General features: G+C 44.0%; 2 protein-coding genes and 1 non-coding gene across 5 annotated transcripts; 1 reads left to right on the top strand and 2 right to left on the bottom strand.

The window, feature by feature from the left end:
- The first annotated feature begins 116 nt into the window (after window positions 1-116).
- Window positions 117-6852, top strand: ppp1r11 (protein phosphatase 1, regulatory (inhibitor) subunit 11). Its single transcript, XM_085149655.1, has 3 exons — window positions 117-432; window positions 1588-1696; window positions 2725-6852. The coding sequence occupies exons 1-3, from the start codon at window positions 355-357 to the stop codon at window positions 2907-2909; spliced, it is 372 nt and encodes a 123-aa protein (XP_085005781.1). The 5' UTR covers window positions 117-354; the 3' UTR covers window positions 2910-6852.
- Window positions 6853-7313: 461 nt separating this feature from the next.
- On the bottom strand, window positions 7314-19350 carry c22h6orf47 (chromosome 22 C6orf47 homolog). 3 transcript variants are annotated; one of them, XM_085149653.1, is made up of 7 exons: window positions 18820-19345; window positions 18264-18312; window positions 18038-18079; window positions 17538-17567; window positions 17217-17265; window positions 14565-17071; window positions 7314-10286 (listed from the first exon to the last, which is right to left on the bottom strand). In XM_085149653.1, the coding sequence occupies exon 6, from the start codon at window positions 15467-15469 to the stop codon at window positions 14567-14569; it is 903 nt and encodes a 300-aa protein (XP_085005779.1). In that variant the 5' UTR covers window positions 15470-17071; window positions 17217-17265; window positions 17538-17567; window positions 18038-18079; window positions 18264-18312; window positions 18820-19345; the 3' UTR covers window positions 7314-10286; window positions 14565-14566. The 3 variants fall into 3 exon arrangements, with proteins under 3 accessions (XP_085005779.1, XP_085005778.1, XP_085005780.1); XM_085149652.1 differs by having other exon boundaries at window positions 18264-19349; XM_085149654.1 differs by lacking the exon at window positions 7314-10286 and adding an exon at window positions 13904-14450 and having other exon boundaries at window positions 18264-19350.
- LOC146493928 (small nucleolar RNA SNORD52) lies at window positions 17933-17999 on the bottom strand. The gene has a single exon (XR_014872154.1). It is a non-coding gene; the product is annotated as a small nucleolar RNA SNORD52 (small nucleolar RNA).
- Window positions 19351-19453: the final 103 nt, after the last annotated feature.

The following is a 19453-nucleotide window of genomic DNA, read 5'->3' as shown; positions in this document are numbered from 1 at the left end:
CAGTTAACTATCTAAACCATTTTAATTCCACACATAATATAATGATATAGCCCAGCGACTACTGTCGTGTGATTATTTTTGTGGGTGTTGATGGTTCCCATAGCTGACAGTTGTAACGAGGAGCCGTACGTTTCCGTTCCGACCCTGGCTAACGCGTTTTGTGCTTTGACTGTAGCCACCGCTGTCCCACCTCGTAACTGTGGGTTGACATTTTTCCATTCAGTGCGATTTTGGAGTTAAAGAGCGGAAGGTTAGTCGGTTAGCTGTCGACTAACGCGGTGTCGCTCATTGTTGACGCTCTGCTTCGTTTCTTTTAAGCTAGTTAACGGTAGCGTTAGCAAAGCAGCTGCAGGGATGGCGGAGGTTCCAGGAACATCCAGTGAGACCATAACGGAGACCGTTCAGACGAGCACGCCGCCGCCGCCCCAGCAGGTAAACGATGGACAGCTGTTCGTGAGGCAGTTGGACTGGCAGCCAGTGACAGTGTCCATTAAAGACACAGCGTTCATGTTATTACGGGGGAAGCTTCGTGAGGCCTGATAGTTACGTTAGGCTTATTTAAATGACAGGGCTGCTAGTAGCGCGGTAGCATTATGGAAAGCCGATAGCGGGCTAAGTGCTGAATAGCTCAGCGTTGCTGTGTGAAAGTTAAACAGCTTTCAATTAACAACCCGAATCTGTAGTATTGTTGCATAATGTCTAAAGTAGCAGGAGCTTCCGGTTTACATGTTAAATACACTCTGTTCAGATCATATTTCAAGTTGTACTGTTCAGATAAACAGTCAGACCTCCGTTAACTGACATCCCCACAGTCGGTTAGACGGGCCCGTCTGTAGGCACCACGGGGCAGAGGGATGGTCTCTGCTAGCTTACATGCCCGGTGACCCCAGCTTTGTGTCATTTCTGAGGCAGGTGCTCTTTAATAGTTTGTTTACGGTACCGTAAACCCCCCTAACCCCTCCCAACCCTCACGGCTTGACTTCTTTTTTAAATTTGTTGCGCATTTTTATTTCTTTTTAAATATGTGCATAGTCACGTTTGACTTTTAAATAAGAAGAAGTCTTAAAGGATATTAAGAGACATACTTTGTGTATCATTTTACACAAATCTTCATAATGATGCAGACTGTTTACTGCAGATGTTGTCATAAGAAGTATTTCAATAGTTGCAATTTATTTTAAGTTATTCCTTTAAAATATTGTCAGAATTTGCCCAACTGATGGTCATGGTACATACTGGTTCTTATATAGACGCTTCTGCTCTGAGCATTCAAAGCACTTTCCACAACTTAGTCAATTAGCACTTATACCTGTCTAACAGTCATACACAGTCTGATGCATCAGAGGAATAAGTCCTCGGGGTTCGTATCTGGAGCAGACAGGAGTCGAACCACCAACCCTCTGATTAGTAGGTGACCTGCTCCATCACCTGAGCAAGGACATGTTTTACTTTTCAGAGAGCAGCAAACAATAGCACGCCCATAGAGACAACAAGAAGGTCCTACAAATGATAGATGAGTGTGACTGCAGGATTCACAGTTCACACTGTGGTTTGTTTGTCTCACAGTAGACCTCTTACATGTTACAGGAGGGACGAAGCTTGACAATCAAGTTGAGGAAGAGGAAGACTGAGAAGAAGGTGGAGTGGTCCAGTGACACTGTCGACAACGAGCATTTGGGAAGAAGGTCTTCAAAGTGTGAGTTTCTTTCTCCACACAGGCTAAGAAACGTAATTAAGCAGTTTTCAGTGTTTTGCTCTGTTACATTTTAGGAGGAACAAACGTATTGGATCTACTTTTCCTTTTACTGTTTAGGTTCAGTGCCAAAACTTGCACTGTGGTATATTTTCTGATTGTGGTGGTTTCACAGTGGGGTCGTTGTTATCAGTGGGGTTTCTGTGGGCGTCCAGTGGCTCGTCTGTTGGGATTCTGCAGAATATGAAATAATTGAGTCATCATAAAAAAATTAGATCACAAAAACAACACAGCTGATATTTTACTCTTATGCTGAGTTTGGAACAAAGGAATATTTGAGCTGCAGAGTCGGTCCTGAAGAAGCTGCTTCATGAAGTTTGTCCTTGAAAGAAACTTGGTTTGGACGTTTTCCTCTGAACTGTGTGATTTTATTATCAGGACACAAAGCAAGACAAACAAAAACTAGTTTGAAATGACAATAAAGTACAGTGACTGTGCTGCCCAGCACCGTTTGTACTGCCGCGCTGCTTTTTATTTATTGTTGTATCATTAACTTTCCCCTCAGCACGGTTGAACCTGTGTGTCCACAGCAGAGACTGTACTCAGCCAAATGATGCACACTTATTTATAAAGCCTGGACCACATACACCTGCGCACCACGAGTGACAGTACACGTGGTTTCCTGTTTAACTGCAGTATGTGACGTGCATGAAGTAATTACAAGTAGCTGTAGCGACCGTGCTTCAGCGTGCCACGGTGCATCTCATTAATTTCCCCATGACATAATCGAGGCTCAACTAATTCATTTTAACAGCCTTAATCTCTCTCAGCACCGTGCACGTGAGTAACGTGCACTAAAATGGAGCTAAAGCCCTGAGTGGACCTCCTGCCTCAGCATCCGTCTGCACACTTACATCAAACACACAGTTTGATCACATGCTCCTGCAGTGACTGTTTCTGACGTGAAAGTATTTTTAATTTTCAAGCTTCGTCTGCGCCCGTGGCATCATGAGCTGCTTGTTGTGTTTCAGGCTGCTGCATTTACGAGAAGCCCCGACAGTTTGGAGAGTCTTCCTCCGAGAGCGAGGGCGACGACGACGACGAAGGCTGCGGCAGCGCTCACTGCATCCTGGGTCACGGCAGGAGAGGCCATGGACAGACGGGGGGTGGGGGGACAACAGTACCCCCAAACTCTGGGGGGTCGCACTCGCACTAACAAAAGCAGGGCTGATTGTGTGGTCTGAGGGCTCTTTGGCGCCACGACAATGACACATTAAAAACAAACAAACTGCACTCTTGTTTTAGTTTAGTTTCATCACTGAGGTTCAGCCTGACGACCAGGCGTCAGCCCGAGTCTGAAAGTCCCAGCTGCTGCCGCTCCTCTCGGGGAAAGTCACAGCCACGTCACGGACTCGTGGAAATACTTTGCCGACCTCAAAGCGTGTTTGCTGTTGTGCCGACTTAAATATGAAGCATAGACTGGCAACACGTTCAAATCGCATCGTGATTCTAATTGAAATCAAATGAGTTTCAGCGTTTTTCAATCAGCTCCACTCGGTGTGCATCACTGCTCAGCCTGCCGACCTAACACACTGGGAAAATAAGCTCTGAGCTTTACTCTGTCCTTTATTCGGTTTTACTGAGTTGTGCTGGCAGGTTTATGATCTTCATCGAGCTGATGCGTATCAACCCCGTGATGTGGAGGTTTGAAAGGATTATTTAGAAAAGAAAAATAAAACGTGTAAAATCGATTTTCCTTTTTCCAGAAAAGTTATTTCTGCACCCAGAAGAGCTTCACAGCTCTCTAACAGTCTATACGCATCACTTCCTGTTACTTCCTACAACTTTAAATCATTAAAAAGTAGCAACGTGATTGGTTCTGAATCAGATGAGTGCTGACTCTCCCCAGCAGCATGTGGGACTTTCTGACTGCAAGGCATCAGTTTGGAAAAGGTGACAGCAGAAAGAGGCCGTTCAAAGCTGTCTGCTCGCAGTTAAATGTATATAATACAGCATATTGTTTTTTTAAAATGTAGTTTTCTAATTTATTTGCTGCTCTTCATTCTGACATGTACCTGAGCCCGGCAGGTTAAATACTGGACATTTAGATTCGCTTCATATTTGTCTTTCCTGAGCTGAACATACGAGCCACGGCTCTGACTCCAGTGTGGTTCACTGAGGTGGGCTTGTGTCAGCTGCTTTTCTATCTTCACTGTATGGAGAGAAGTTTGCTTCTGTGTACAACACGATCCACAAGCGTAAACTAACCTTTACTAATGTGTACAATAATGTGTGCAGCTTTTCAGGGGCACCACAGACAAATATAAACGATCTGACCACATGTAAAACATTTTACAAATGCGTATACCCAGACCTGAATAAATACTGATTATTTATGCACAGTTAAAGTTCAGCTTTACGAATCCAATAATTTTACTTTTCAAAAACCTTTGTGTACAAATGTCTACACGTAACATCTCTCACTCATGTAAAAACATTACATGTGTGGATGTGCACAGATCACCTCGCACGCCAGCGTGGGGTTGTGAGACAGATTTAGCCGTGCCGGCTTGATCCACAAATATGAGATGCACCAAGCTCCCAGTGTAAACTACTTCAAGTGTAGACCTGCGTTTCTTTTTCTAAATAAACAGAACAGCTCATTCAGTTCTGTTCAGTTTTATTTACACAGCCCCAAATCACAACAACAGTCGCCTCAAGGTTCTTTATACTGTAAGGTCGACCCTACAATACTACATGCAGAGAAAAACCCAACAATCATATGACCCCCTATGAGCAGCACTTTGGCGACAGTGGGAAGGAAAAACTCCCTTTTAACGGGAAGAAACCTCCAGCAGAACCAGGCTCAGGGAGGGGCGGGGCCATCTGCTGTGATTGGTTGGGGTGAGAGAAGGAAGACAGGATAAAGACATGCTGTGGAAGAGAGACAGAGGTTAATAACAGATATGATTCAATACAGAGAGGTCTGTTAACACATAGTGAGTGAGAAAGGTGACTGGAAAGGAAAAACTCAATGCATCATGGGAATCCCCCGGCAGCCTACATCTATTGCAGCATAACTAAGGGAGGATTCAGGGTCACCTGGTCCAGCCCTAACTATATGCTTTAGCAAAAAGGAAAGTTTTAAGCCTAATCTTAAAAGTAGAGATAGTGTCTGTCTCCTGAATCCAAACTGGAAGCTGGTTCCACAGAAGAGGGGCCTGAAAACTGAAGGCTCTGCCTCCCATTCTACTTTTAAATACTCTAGGAACAACAAGTAGGCCTGCAGAGCGAGAGCGAAGTGCTCTAATAGGGTGATATGGTACTACAAGGTCATTAAGATAAGATGGGGCCTGATTATTTAAGACCTTGTATGTGAGGAGCAGGATTTTGAATTCTGGATTTAACAGGAAGCCAAAACAGGCTTAGATGGGCATGCGATGTGATCTGTGCGTATCAGGGATTCATCCAAACGTATTTAAGGGTTTCTGAGTAAGTGAGAGAAATGTTACGTGTAGTTTTCGACATTTTTACACACAAAGGTTTTTGAAAGGTGGATTCGTGAAGCTGATCTTAATGAACTGTGTACATGATCAGAATGTCTTCAGGTTTCGATGAATTTTTAAAATAGTTTTACATGTGGTCAGGTTGCATCGTATTTGTGTGTGGATTGAAGTGTGTGCTAATGAAAAGTTAAAGAAAAATTACTGCACAGATTTGTAAATGTTAGTTTCCTCTTGTGGATCATGTTGTACACATTGGTGACCCTTATCAGGTAAATCTCTCTCCATTAGGCTGTGGAAGGCATGCTCACAATAACAAACTAATAGAGGCAGCAGATACGAATTAGTGTCCCATTCAAATGGACCCATATTCAAAACAAAGTATTTTGCAGGATTAGTGCCTTTATGTAAAGTGTTCCCATAATCAGCACCACCTTTACTGTATTAGGAAGCAGCTCTACAAAAACAAAGTGAGAGAAAATAGAATAAAGTCAAACATTTAGATTATTGAAATATAGTAAACACAGTTTAATCATGAGTACATACGCATGCTACAATGTTTCAATTTACATACAAAACTGCTTTAAATGAGTTTCTAACTACTGTTGTATAACTTTGCAGATTAGTCACACAAATTCATCTTGTTTCGTGTCCCATCGTCTGATGTTTATCAGACTTTGGCAGTGAGCTGGTTATAAATACAAATATTAACTAAGCTTATATATTTCAGAATTTACTGATTATAGGCTTTTTTCTTTTTTAAAAACCTTTAATGTCATGGGAGTCAAAATCAGTATTGTTTTAGCTCGTTGGATTCTTGAAGAGTTTCATGTGTGATGAGGATGTTTATGTTGGATGAATTAAAGAGCTGATTTGGTCGGGATCAAGTAAGCCTGGATTAGTCAGACTAGAGCTGGAGACTGGAGGCCTGGAGGAGAGACACGGTCGCCTTACTTCAGAAGTTTAGCTCCGCCCTTCCTCTGCGACTCTTATTTACAATCACTATTCTGACCAAAGCTCAGTAACGCAGGAGGAGGCGGGGTCTGTTTTACCTTTAAACACTTTCATGGGTTTAGTTTTGTTTGATTAAATTCTTCGTGTCCACTGGATAAAACCAGTCTGCCAACGTGAGATTTGAGTACGACTGCGTTTTCATTTTTCTTTTCCTTTGGTGGGCGTGGCGTTCACAGGCTCAGCAGCAGCAGGGAAAAGTAAGAAGTTGTGTGCACTTATTCACTACAGTGTTCACTGAGCTGCGTGTCAGCCAGAAAAGCCTCGTGAGGGCGAGGGGTGTCTGTGCTTTTCCTGCTGCGCTCGCTGGTTCCCTCGCTGTGAGGTAAAGACAGAGCTTTACATGATTGGAGGTTCGTTGCTGACCTGAGTACATATGTAACTGGCTAACGTGGCACAGAGAGCGGCGGTGAAGCTGCGTGAATACTGGCCCAGACGTGTCTGCTGTGGCACTCCATCATCCTCGTCCAGGGTGGGTTCAGACTGTGGGTTATATTCACTCATCTCCACACACATTTCCTGCCCACACACATTGTTACATGTGTACATTGTTCTTGTAACAGTGTTGCAGCTTTCTGTACATATACAATGAATACACTGAGATCAGATTTAATGTGAATTAAAGTTTTGAACTGTGATTAAAAATGTCTCACTGATGTGTGACACAGAAACAAATGTCATGTCCCATCAGGTCTCCCCAGTGGACTAAAGGACAGATCTGTGTGTAAAATCCACTTTCATTTGTACAGCACCAAACCACAACAGACCCCACAGACCTGACAAAGATAAAAACACCCAAACTGTAGCTTCCACTGTGAAAACAAACGGTTGTCATGCTTCTCAGTCACTCCCTCAGCCTCACCTTGGCTTAAGGTTTAAAGGTTGGCCAGTAGTTTGTGCTGACAGCTGATTCGAGTTTCCTGTTGGTGGAGACGTGTCCAACATCAACTGACAAAAACATTACAGCTTAAAGTTATTTGCAACTTTGCACTTCCAGTACTGTGACCTCCTACATTGCTTCACTGTTCTGTTGCTGTCTTTATTTCTTTCCAGTAGAATCCAGCAGCTGTTTCCTGGCTTTCTTTCTTTAGCCTTTAGAGGCCCAATGATTGTGAACGCTCAAGTGACACCAGTGCCACCTAGTGGTCGGTGTAAACGCCAAACTTTCACTGTCAAGTCTTTGTTCACGACTCCATGATTTGTTCCATTTGAAGGGTGAGATGTGTGCACTAACATTTGAAATGTTAAAGGTTTCTGAATGGCCCTCTCGCTGCAGTATTTATGTATTTTGACCAATCACAGTCCAGGGGAGTACCTTTCCCAGGTCTAGAGCCTAGAGACAGAAATGGGACTCGTAAAAGTGTGTAAAAAAAACCAAACTCACGTGTGTGTGTGATACTAACCAGATAAAGACGTGTTTTGCAGGAAATAGGACAAATAAAGATTGCTCCTTCATGTGAGCCCTGCCTTAGTTTGTCAGAATCAAGCTGAGATTTAAAACTGATGTTTTTCATTCTTCATGATCTACTAAACACAGCTAACTTTACCTACAGACTATTACATCATCAACATCCCACAGTAAAAAAATACCTTAGTTATAGTTTAAAGCTACCCAAAAGTCTTTTTAATGCAGATTTAATGACGGCTCCTGGTGACTTTACAGCGTGATGTGGCAGGTATCGATCATCTGTTGAAATTACAGGTACAGAGGTTCACGCAGCCTGAGATGCTTTTAGGTCACTTGTCAGAGAACCATCAGCGTTACATCTGATCTGAAGAACGCACTGACCACTTAATTAATTCTGGCAATTGAAAAAGGTCATCAGCTCTGTGCAAGTACATTTCCCAGCATGAATGGAAACAAATGGAAGTTAAACAACAAATGCATCAATCATTTAAAACAACCAGGTTTAGCGTGGTGGCTTCAGTGTGGTACTGCACTCTGGCTCGTTCCAGCACAATCCACACAATCAACCACCGGAGTTTGAAGATTTCAGCTGAGAAGGATGGCAGCGAGAAATCTTTCCCTGCTTTGTTTCTTCCAGGTTGATACAAGGGATCAGGCAGGTGATTAACACAATAACAAAGAAGTATACACACAGACTTGTGAAGAGTTGGTGTAACCTGTTTACTTGAACAATATTATAAAAATCAAACATTTTCAAACACTTAAATGTTTCATTATGTGGCCAAAAACTGGAAAAAAGCAAGATTAAGATCGTAAGATTAAGGAAAAAATATCATTATTTGAATTGTGATGGACAAACATAGCATGAAAGGATCCAATGATGCCCTTTAAAGCTGCCTCCTCTGAGGACTCTATGTTACAGTAAGACGAGGAGAGCAGCAGATCTACCTTAAACTACCAGCAGACTCTGTTGTGCTGTGAGGTGCAGTGTCAGTGAGGGTTTACGCCATATGTTCATCAATAGTCTGTAGTTTTGTTATACGTCATGCACAAATAAGACACAAATACTTCAGTTAACTTTGCCCAAAGGCTTCATCGTCGCACAGGCTGAGCTGAAGTCCATCAGTGTTATTGAATAAATGGTTCAGCGGCACAGACTTAAACACAGTAATATATAAGAGAGTAGTGTAAATGGAAAAGCCCTCCGTGACATGTCTGTGGAGGGAAAGTGCGACTACGCTGTGAGTATATATCATGGCACAGGAAACAACAAAAGCAGAATCTAAGTGTACACAGAAGAAAGTCAGCTGCTGGTATCGTGCCCAGAATCTCACATAACCTCACAGGAAGCAACAACGATGCTCCTTCAACGAGTTCATAGTTTGAATCGGCTGCAAACGCCGAGGTTTCAGAAGCTTCTACAGCTCAGACCTGCTGTCACCCAACATCTGCTCACTTATAAACGAGCAGCAACCATCTCCACGCTGATCTTTTGCTCTTTGTCTAAAAAGAAATTTAAATTGCAGACGACTCTTGGCTTTAATACAGTCCATGCTGTAGTGTGCGTGTCTGGAGTAGCTATAGCTCACCAGCTGCTAGCTCAGATCTCCTGCAGCTACACAAACATTCACATTAGCTCCCTGTTCCACTGAGTGAGCCGGTACTGTGTCCTGGACACAAACTCAAACTCACAGGTCAGTACCATCACAGACTAATCCAGGGGTGGGACCTCCAGGCCTTGAGAGCTGGTGTCCTGCAGGGTTTAGATCTCACCCTGGGTCAACAGTTCATTACCAGCCTCTGGAGACCTTCAGGACATGTTGGGGTCATTTAAATCAGCTGTGTTGGATCAAGGACATCTAAAACCTGCAGGACGTCCACACTCCTGCTATAAACGATGCAGAAGACCGATACTGAACTCTGCTGACATGGATGGTGCAGGAATAACTTCCTGGTTTCCCAGCAGCCTGTCAGGTTTGCAGTGTAGACTGTTGAACAGGGAACAACGGTTAAAGTCAAGCAAATGTACGTGGCCGAGCTTCAGTTGAGTTCAAACTGAGCGGGGCCATACGGCAGATCTAAATTTGCCCCCCACACAATGAACACGGTCAGAAGAGCTAAACATTAGGAGGCACACTGAAACTGGCCAGTGGATGCAGGAGCAAACAGGTGGTGCTGTTCAGTAAGACTTCTGCTCCTCGTTTAAGAGACCCAAAGATATTTCTGCTTCACCTAAAGTGTCTCAGCGAGGCTCTCGTCATAAATGCTGCATCTGTCCTCTCTAAGATCTGTTGTTCCAAGTTCTCACCAACAACACATCAGCTGGTCTCAGATCAAGTGACTGTCTCGTGGGAACAGTAGTGCCACAAACAAGAAGAAAATAGAAACGGTACCTGCTGGTGTTTCCTGTTTCACTAAAGCTTTCTCTGAACATTAATGAGCTCTTCTGGTGTCGATTACAACAGCAACAGTGAGATCAACTGAACACAGATCTGTAGTGCTGGACGTAAAGTGCCACAAGTATCATTTCTCTGAATATGAAATTAATGTGCAATACAATCTTAAGTTACGCTGCAGTCCACACGCTGTCAGTCCCACCGCTGTGATGTCAGAGGGCTGCAGGAGGCGTGGTACAGCTGGACTACTGGTGGTGCCAGCAAATTCTCTCCACCTGTGGAAGACACACACCAAATAAACAGACGATCAGGAGACCACAGCGATCCCTGCACGTGTGCATGCTGCCTGGTGTAGCTCAACAGTTAGCTAAGAGTTAACTGTAACACGTGGTTGTTGCCTCTGTTTTAAAACTAAACTCTGATCAAGAGCGCAGGTTTAATGAAATCCTGTTGACTGTGAAGAAAACACGTGAGATTTGTGTCCCAAAAACAGAACCTAAAGAAACTGCCTCTGAAACCAACCTGCTGACAGTTTGGTTAAACAGCTTCCTTTCTGAGCTCTCAGGTCACGTCTTTAGAAATAATGAAGTCTAAAATCATCAGTCTGATACACAACACGTGTTTTCAGCCTACAAATGCAGGACAGTGACAGAGATTTCTTCATAGCTTGCTTCTTTTCTTTCCAACACTGGCTCTGTGGACCCTGAAGACACCGTTATGCTGGCAGTCAGATGCCCTGTGCTGATTATTGCCTTTTTAAAAACAAAATCAAGCCAGCAGTGTTTAGGAAGCATAGTCTTTTATTTTGAAAAGTTAAGAGCTTCTCTTTGTTGTTCCAGTGTCTAACCTCATACTTTCCTCATGTGCAGCCTGGCGTGGCTTCCATTAAAAACAAAAGACCTGATTTTCACCAGCAGAGGCACATCTGGAGGAGCTGCCAGCTCTGAGACAGTCTCACCATTGTCCTGTTCAGCTCTTCTACATGTTTCCATCTCAGAGGTGAAAGTTAAACCAAAGTGCTTATCACGGTTGCATGTTTGCCTCCGGGAGTTATTTGGGAATTTAATTTGAAGCTCCGATCTACATGAATGAGGAGAACACTGCTACTTTTACTGCTCTGTCAGTGGGACATAAAAACTCCATGTTGAGAAGTACAGTCAACTCTGATGAAGACACAAAGTTAGACGTCTTTTCCCCAAAGTAAGATTTAAAATGCTTCTTATAGTGCATGTTTTTACTTTGCTTCATTCAAGACGGGGCCTGAGCCAAACATGTCAACATGAAAGTTTGCTAAACCTGCTTTGTGAAACAGCATGTGTTCAGTACTTTCCCCTGTCACAGCAAACAGGAGCTGATGATGTTCCTCCTTTGTTGGAGTTTATTCCTCCCTTTGGAGGCCTTCCTACTGGGGGGGGGGGGGGGGGGGGGGGGGGGGGGGGGGGGGGGGGAGGAGAGTACATGGTCTCAATAGCAAATGTTTAAACGTATGTCTCACACAGAACAACATAACATTATATCACTGTAGCTGTTTACACATGTTCTCCTTGTTTATTGTGTAAGTGATGATGGCAATTAGGTGAATAGTGGGATTCAATAGTGTTGAGCACGGGGTATATATGGGGTTATACTTCTTCCTACTCCATCTCAGACTTAATAATTGTCATTTAGACTGTTTTATTTTATTTTTTTGTTTTATCTGAGCACATACATGTGTGTATTTACATATATATTCGTTTTTGTAAATGCAAGTATGTGTACTTGTGTATATATTGTTTTTTTCTGTATATGTCTGAAATAAAGATATAATACATAAGGCACATTAAATACAGAGGGACACACGTTTGGTTCACATAAAAACATGTAGTTAAATCACCAATAGGCTGCAGGTAGGGCTGGGTTTAATGGTTTTAGTTTGAATAAAGTGAAATTGATTCATTTAATCCTGAATCAATTTTTAAATATAAATGTGTTTAATTACAAACGACAGAATCTCAGCTTGACGCTCATTAAAGTATTTAAACAACCAGCAAACAGCTAAAACAGGAAATGAGAGCAGGTAAACGCACTCGACACACAGTAAACACACAGCGTGGATCGTTCACCCGACTGTGTTTCATCCTGTTACTTTGACAGAAAGGCATCTGCTGTGATGCTCACACCTCTGATCAAGTCTTTGCTTTTATACATAAATATGTACCGATGAGCAGAACTTTAATATGTCTGACTGTGTCAAAATGGAATCAAATGGAATCAGTTATAAAACCAGTGAGGCTTCACTGACGCAGGCCTTCAGAGTCACTCTCAGCAGCAGCTCGCACATCTGCCCTTTGAGGGTAATTCAGTGTCCATGAACAAGTCAATTACTCACTGAATGCCATACAAGAGACAGAAACACAGCTCTAGACGGGTATTTGTTCTTGTGTGGAATGTAAACCTTTTCTACATGAATCAGTCTCTGCAACAACCATGTCTGCGTGCTCTTTAACGCAGGGCTTTGTGTTGCTTTAACATGATCCAAATGTGTAGTGATGAATTTGAGGTTCTCCTCCTTTAGAAACGGTGATTTTGTCAGTGTGCTTTGGATCATCACGCTGGAGTATTCCTGGGAGAGCTTTTGTCAGATTACTTTGGTCACTGGTGTCATTTATATCTGTCATCTGAGTACTTCAGCTATGGAGACGACACATTCATTGTTAACATCAGAAAGTCCATCTTGGTCTTTTCTGATCAAAGAAAATCGATTTCATCTCATGTTCTTGAACTAATATTAATTTTTTAATAAACTGAAAAGCAAGTTGTTGTTTTTCCCTTTGGATGCAAACCATAGTTGCTGTTATGCAACCTCTTCCTCGCTGAATGAACTCTCAGTAATAACTGCTCCTCTAAAGCATTTGCACGTGTATGTTTTCAGGGCTAGCCTGTGGAGGTAGCATGGGCTTCTTTTAGAAAAGCCACTTCAGCTTGTTGTACGTCTCCTGATTACTGCTGCAGCTCTGTGGTTTGTTTTGGCTGGTCACACAGCACAGAGCAGATACACTCAGGAAGTAGAACATCCACTAATCCCAGTTCAATCATTTAATCAACAATCATCCTGAAGACAGCTCCCAACATGAGGACATAACCAAATTATTAAATAAACCGAACTTCAGTCTCGAGTTATTCATCATATTCACTCATTATAAACTCCGTCAGCTTTCCTGACGTGGATTGAAATGCTTGGATGTGAGCATGTGCAGTAGCCCAATGTTGATCTCAGAGTAGAAGACAGAAACCCCTCAGTGCAGCATAAAACGGTAAATGGTCTGTATTTGTACAGCGCTTTACTCGTCCCTAAGGACCCCAAAGCACTTTACACTACAACCAGTCATCCACCCATTCACACACTGGTGATGGCAGCTACATTGTAGCCACAGCCACCCTGGGGCGCACTGACAGAGGCGAGGCTGCCGGACACTGGTGCCACCGGGCCCTCTGACCACCACCAGTAGGCAACGGGTGAAGTGTCTCGCCCAAGGACACAACGACCGAGACTGTCCACGCCGGGGCTCGAACCGACAACCTTCTGATTACAAGACGAGCTGCCAACTCTTGAGCCACGTTTGCCCCCTAAAATAAACATAAAGAGCCTCAATGCTGGATATGAAGTTTTTTTTTAAGCTGGTAATAAGTGTGTAACAAAATGCGCAGCTGACATCATCTAATGTTTGTTAAAGTTCGTTTCCCAGCACTATCTCAGCTAGTCGGTGCTTCACAGTTAGACTATGAGGGAATATTAGGGCCACACTGAGAATAAAGTCAGAAGCTTGAGATTAATCTCGAAATGCTATTCTGCCTTGTGACAACAACAACTTTAATCTCCACATTTTGAATAATACATATATTTTTATTCTTAACGGGGCCGTGTACTCCGTCACATTGGGGAGAGAAACTTGAACGTGTCGAGTCTTTGTTGCACAGCCAACAGCAGCTTTTCTTACACCAACATATTTTAGTTATTTCAACTAACAGTGAAAGTAAACAAGTTGGCGCCCTCTTTCTGTTTTGCTTGAGCTGACAGAGTGAATGTAGTTTGATCCTCCAGGTGTTTGCAGAAGATAAACTCCATACAAATAACCACGGCTGTGTTAACTTAGCTGCAGAGCTCACACTCAGTGAAGTTTGTGTGTGTGAAGCCTAGCAGACAGCTGACAGTGGGTCTTACTCACAACACACAATAACTCAATCTTGACAGGGAAATAAGTGGTTCCTCCCAGAGCAGGTCTGAGCTCCGAGCTGGTTTCACTCAGAGAATGTTTTTGTGTTTCACTTGGTAACAAGGTTCAAATAGATCCAGGACGTCCCTGCTGTGTTTGTGTTGGATGAGCATTTTTCTCTTCTTCTTACAGTAGTTGATCAACTTACAGACTCGTAGTGTGTAACTGTGTAACAACTGCTAGCCCCTACACAGTAAACAGCTGTATCATTCTGAAGCTTGGACAAAAATCAACACAATGTTACAGAATAAAATTAAATCTGATAACTTTGACAAATATAACAAGAATAAAGGGACTCACCTTTAATTGGTCTTTACCTTGTCTGTGACAGACACAGGCTTGTCTTTGTGTTCCTTAGTGTCTCTCGTGTCATCAGTGTCCTTTCCTGTCTGGTCATTCTCTTCCTCATCACCTAGCATCTCACTCTGTCGAACACTGACAGAGATCACCAACGCCTGAATGACGCCATAGATCAGGGCAAACTGCAGGAGATACTCCTGGATCAACCAGAGTAATCCTGCCATTCCAACTGTGGCGACAATAAACATCGCCATACCATGAAACCACAGTCTCAGCGCTCCCTGGACACCCAGCACCTCCAGGATAAGCTTGGCGGGAGGTGACACAGTCCACAGGAAGCCAACAACAAACAGGTCGAACAAGTGGCGTAGGAAGTTAAAGCAGATCTCGTAGTGCTCTGGTACAATCTCCACGTTCCAGCTGTGTGCGAACAGTCGAAAAGGGGAAGTCAGCTGAGAGGGAGAAGGGGTGGGGGACGGAGGGGGGGTTCCATAATCAGAAAAGTCTCCATCAGTATCTCGCTCCCGTGGATCTCCAGTCCCACCGTCGTGTTTCCGGTGTCGTAGTCCACTTAGCTCAGTTTTCCTTGGCCACAGATAAGAAGTTGGAAGATATCTATCCCACCACCTGGGAACCAGCACAGTCTCAGTCTCTGGCTTCCCTGCCGCCAGAGCTTCAGTTTTAATGGGCTGAAGCTTCTCCTGCGCCTCCCAGTACTCCTCTACTGGACTGCTTAGTTCATGCTGGCGTCCCCATGAGCCCCAGATCCAAGCCGTGATGCCCCAACCACCACTGCCACGCAGCTTTTGGCGGTCAGCTGTCAAAACGTTAGTGTCCTTTGACCTGGTACCGCTGCTGCCCCATGAGCGGACCCACCCCCACGCTTTGCCCACCACAGCTGTCATGTCTGCTCGCGTAGAGCTCGGTTAAAATCGTCAGTTCTCACGTCCTGTGGGCTCCCCGAGCTTCAGAGAAAAGCATGCACGTCGGTGCAGTTATGAAGTTGAAATACTTGTTCAGGAGGCCTCAGGCGTGGGCAACGTGACGTCCTCGGGTCATCGCCGCACCTGTGGGTGTGTTCGAGCAGTTCAGCAGACAAAAGGTTACACTCGCCCCCACCCTACATTACTTACAGGCTCTGCTCTTAACGAGACGCCACCATTTAGTCCAGAAGAACAGTCTACATGTTGGGTTTCAGCTGACAACCTGCGAGGCTGCTTTCAGTGTTTCAGCGACACCTTAGCACAGAGGAGCTGGGAAAGTTGACGAAAGCTTCAGCTCAGTGTTAGCCAGCAGTTAGCTTATTCTTTGGCCAGCCCGTCCTAACAAAAAAACTAAAACTTTTCTCAGTCTCTCGAAACGCATTTAACTCCTCAAACACGTAGAAAGGTTGGTTTACGCGTGCAGTCCGGTGTCCAGCTCCACGTCAACATCACGCAGCTTTGCTAACACACAGCGGTCAGCTGCCCTACAGCTTACCACTGAGCGAGCTAAAGTTTACCTCACATATGATTTTTCAGTGTGAATAAACCTGTCGGTGATAAAAGTCAGTAGCTAAAAGCTCACCTTCGCCGCTGTTAGCTGCTAGCTGTGTTAGTTGTCAGAACCCAGCTAGCGCTACTCGTTAGCATGAGATAACTCGATAAACAGACTAGTTGCTCTGCTTCAGGACGTCGTGGCTCAAATGTCCTCTGTGGAGAGAAAGGTCCGAGTCCACTTAAAGCTAAGGGACGGCAGGTACCACTAATAGCACTGCTAGCAAGCACAAAAAGGTCGACTGAACAGTTTCCCCGCTCATTACGAGAACAAAGGCGACGAACTACCGGGTCGCGTTCAGCCTTCAAAATAAAACCATGGTTACCGTCCGCGGGTCAGCCTCACGTGAGCCTCACCCTCTACAGTGATGCTGCCAATGTGTAAATTTAGCTTTGCACGTCAGTTTCACGGAGGCAGATTTTATATCAGTTCAGTGTAGAAATACCAAGCTGCTTTCAGCTCGGCCTTTTTTTCCTTTAATGAGATCGTTTAATGATGTTGGATAATTTTGCCACATCACTAACATTTAATTCAGTTTAGCCATGTGCAGCACTTTAATACAGCCTTCAGTCACCCATCAGTAAGGTTTCACACATTCATACAAGTAGAATGATGCTGCACTGATGTGTAAGAGACCGTAAACCCAAAAGCTGCTTGGGGATTATACAGTTACAACCATCTGATCAGTGCAGGAGAACTTATGGCAAACTGTCACCCACTGAGCTTTCAAAGCACACTGCTCTGAGTTTACTGTGATCATCCCACTGAAGAAAACAGCCATTGGTCGTATGTGGTCAACCTTTATTGTCCTTAAATACAGTGGTTTAAAAACAAAACAAGTTCAACATTCACACAGATGAAGACACGTTGCTTAAAGCAATGGAAGATGTGCACTGCTCCAGCTTGATGCTTCCATCAGATGACAGACGAGGATCTTCAGTGTTGGGAGTGCCACCTCTGCAGTTACACACCTGCAAAGGACAAAAATGTGTTGAGACATTTAAGGGGGTGGGGGGGAACTCATTGTTACAGAGTGTAGTACATCTCTTACAGCACACACACTGTATCTGATACTGCAGCAATGATCATTTGAATAATCCACCTACTCACACCAACCTGCTTTCTGCTCATGAAGGTCATCCAGCTGGGGCTGCTACAGTCATGCCTGCCAAGATAACAGTGATGGAATCACAAGCTCTTTCTCATCCATATATGCAGGAAACGCTGCAGTCTGAGTGTCTCAGTGCGCTGCGAGTAGACTTCAGTTAACATCAGTAGAACCGAATAACTGAATCATCATCGACCAGACTCAGGAAACAGCAGCTCCATTTCAACAAGCTTGGATCATTTGAATACACAGGCTTAAACTGATAGTTTAGTATAATCTGTTCATGATGAAGTATGGTCACAGAGGTGATGAACACGTTTCTTACTTACAGACATGGAGACCAGCCGTGTGCAGACGAGCTACAGGACAAAAAGAACGCTCCATTAGCACCTAACTTACACCAGTGAACACATTCAGGGAAACCATGTATATGGATGCTTTACCCATTTACTGCAAACACTTCAGACGTGTTACATGACTGCACAACTTCTCCCAGAGGACTGGGACTCTTGTTTCAAACATCTGAAGTATGAAAATGTATAAATGTGTTTTTATGTTTTACAAGTTCGGAGACGGTTAATCAAGTGCATACTGGAGTATGACTACCTTTACTCAAAGCAATGAAACACAAGCTTTAAGTGTGTTCTCTTTGGAGAGATTTGAAGAAAGCCCAGCCATGATTTCATGTCTGTACTGTGCAGTAAATGGGCTGCTGTGGGTTGTGTGGTCAGTGCACTGTGAAAACATCTTCATGCTTCTCAGAGACTCTAGTCTATGCAATCATCATCCCACATTAAGGCACAGAACAACATTTAGAGTCCAGGCTTACCCAGAAGAGCCATGTCCAGCAGATAAAACCATGCTGAGGTGCCTGCAGAGTACAAAGGAGGGTTTTAGAACTAGCTCTGATTGTAGCATTCACATGTTAAGAAGTAAAATGCTGTTCAGTGCACTGTGAAAGAGCTTCATTGTGTATTCAGAGACTCTAGTCTTATGAATCATCATATCAGCATACTACTTTCTCCATCACATTAGAGGAACTTTCTAACACTCACCGTCAGCTCGCAGCTGCAGACTCCACACGGTTCTGCTGTTTGCAGCTTTCTGGAAAACAGAGGATGCAATTTACAGTCAGTTTAGTTTTTAAATGGTAAATGTTCCCTTTAGAGCCAAAGTCCATCTTCAGAAAGATCTACTTCACAGCGAGAGCCCTACAATATTTATTTCCTGGGCTTTAGTACATTTTTAAATATACCAGCTTCACTGTGCTAGGGCAGGTAACCGCATCTCACCAGCAGAATTACTTTGTACGGCTCTAATTTGCTTGCTTTGTAAAACGGTATTACCTTACCCCAGCTAACTGCTACACACTTGCACTGATTACAATTTAGATGGAAAAAACGCACATTTCACCTGCTTTGCACCACGTGTCGATGCGGACATGAGCTGTTAGCTGGACAATTTAGCATTTTAATACTGCCCGATTATAGCGCTTTACTCCAGCATAGGCTAAAACTACGGTAAAGTATCTGATTAATAATAGATTACTCATTCCTACTAGTAATTTAAATTTAAATCGACACCGAAAACAACCTTTGATGTAATACTCACACTCCTCCCCTAACAGCGTCTCCGGAGGTAGGCTCTGCAGATTCACTGCCCTAACGCCAGATTCACTACCCTAACGCCACTTTTTCTGCACAGAAACGAACAGGACCGCAACGAGGCCAGGCTCCTGGCCACGTGCTGGGCACCTGACCCGCGGGTCACGTGCCGCTCGTCCCTCGCGCTCTGCAGCCTGACTCTGACCACAGAGCTCTCCGAATAAACCCCCCCATTATCAACTCAGAGGTTAATCTGTGTAAACGCTAAAGCCTAGTACATCAGCTCCTCCTCCCTCCACATCCAGGACCCAAAGGCTGAGCACGAGCGCGCCCAGGGCTTATATATCCGGGTCCTTCACCGCTACCGGACTGTTGGTGGCCCGAAAAATGCCTGTTTTGGCCTGAATAATGCCTGTTTGGAAGTCAGGCCCCAAAGAAAATGTGAACACTTCATAACGCTGTCAGTTTGTGTAAACAAGCTATGATACACAGATACGATATATTTAAAATACCATACACAAGAGAGCGACGACATTAAAACAATACACCAAATCTCTCTCCCTTTCTCCCCCCCCCCCCACATACACACGACATAAACTTAAAAACGAACAAATAACTAATCACGATGGGTGGGTTAGTCC

The sequence above is a fragment of the Neolamprologus multifasciatus genome, chromosome 22, assembly GCF_963576455.1.
Source record: "Neolamprologus multifasciatus chromosome 22, fNeoMul1.2, whole genome shotgun sequence".
Taxonomy (NCBI): Eukaryota; Metazoa; Chordata; class Actinopteri; order Cichliformes; family Cichlidae; genus Neolamprologus; species Neolamprologus multifasciatus.
Note: the sequence above shows the minus strand (reverse complement) of the source record. Positions and strands in the feature narration are given on the sequence as shown.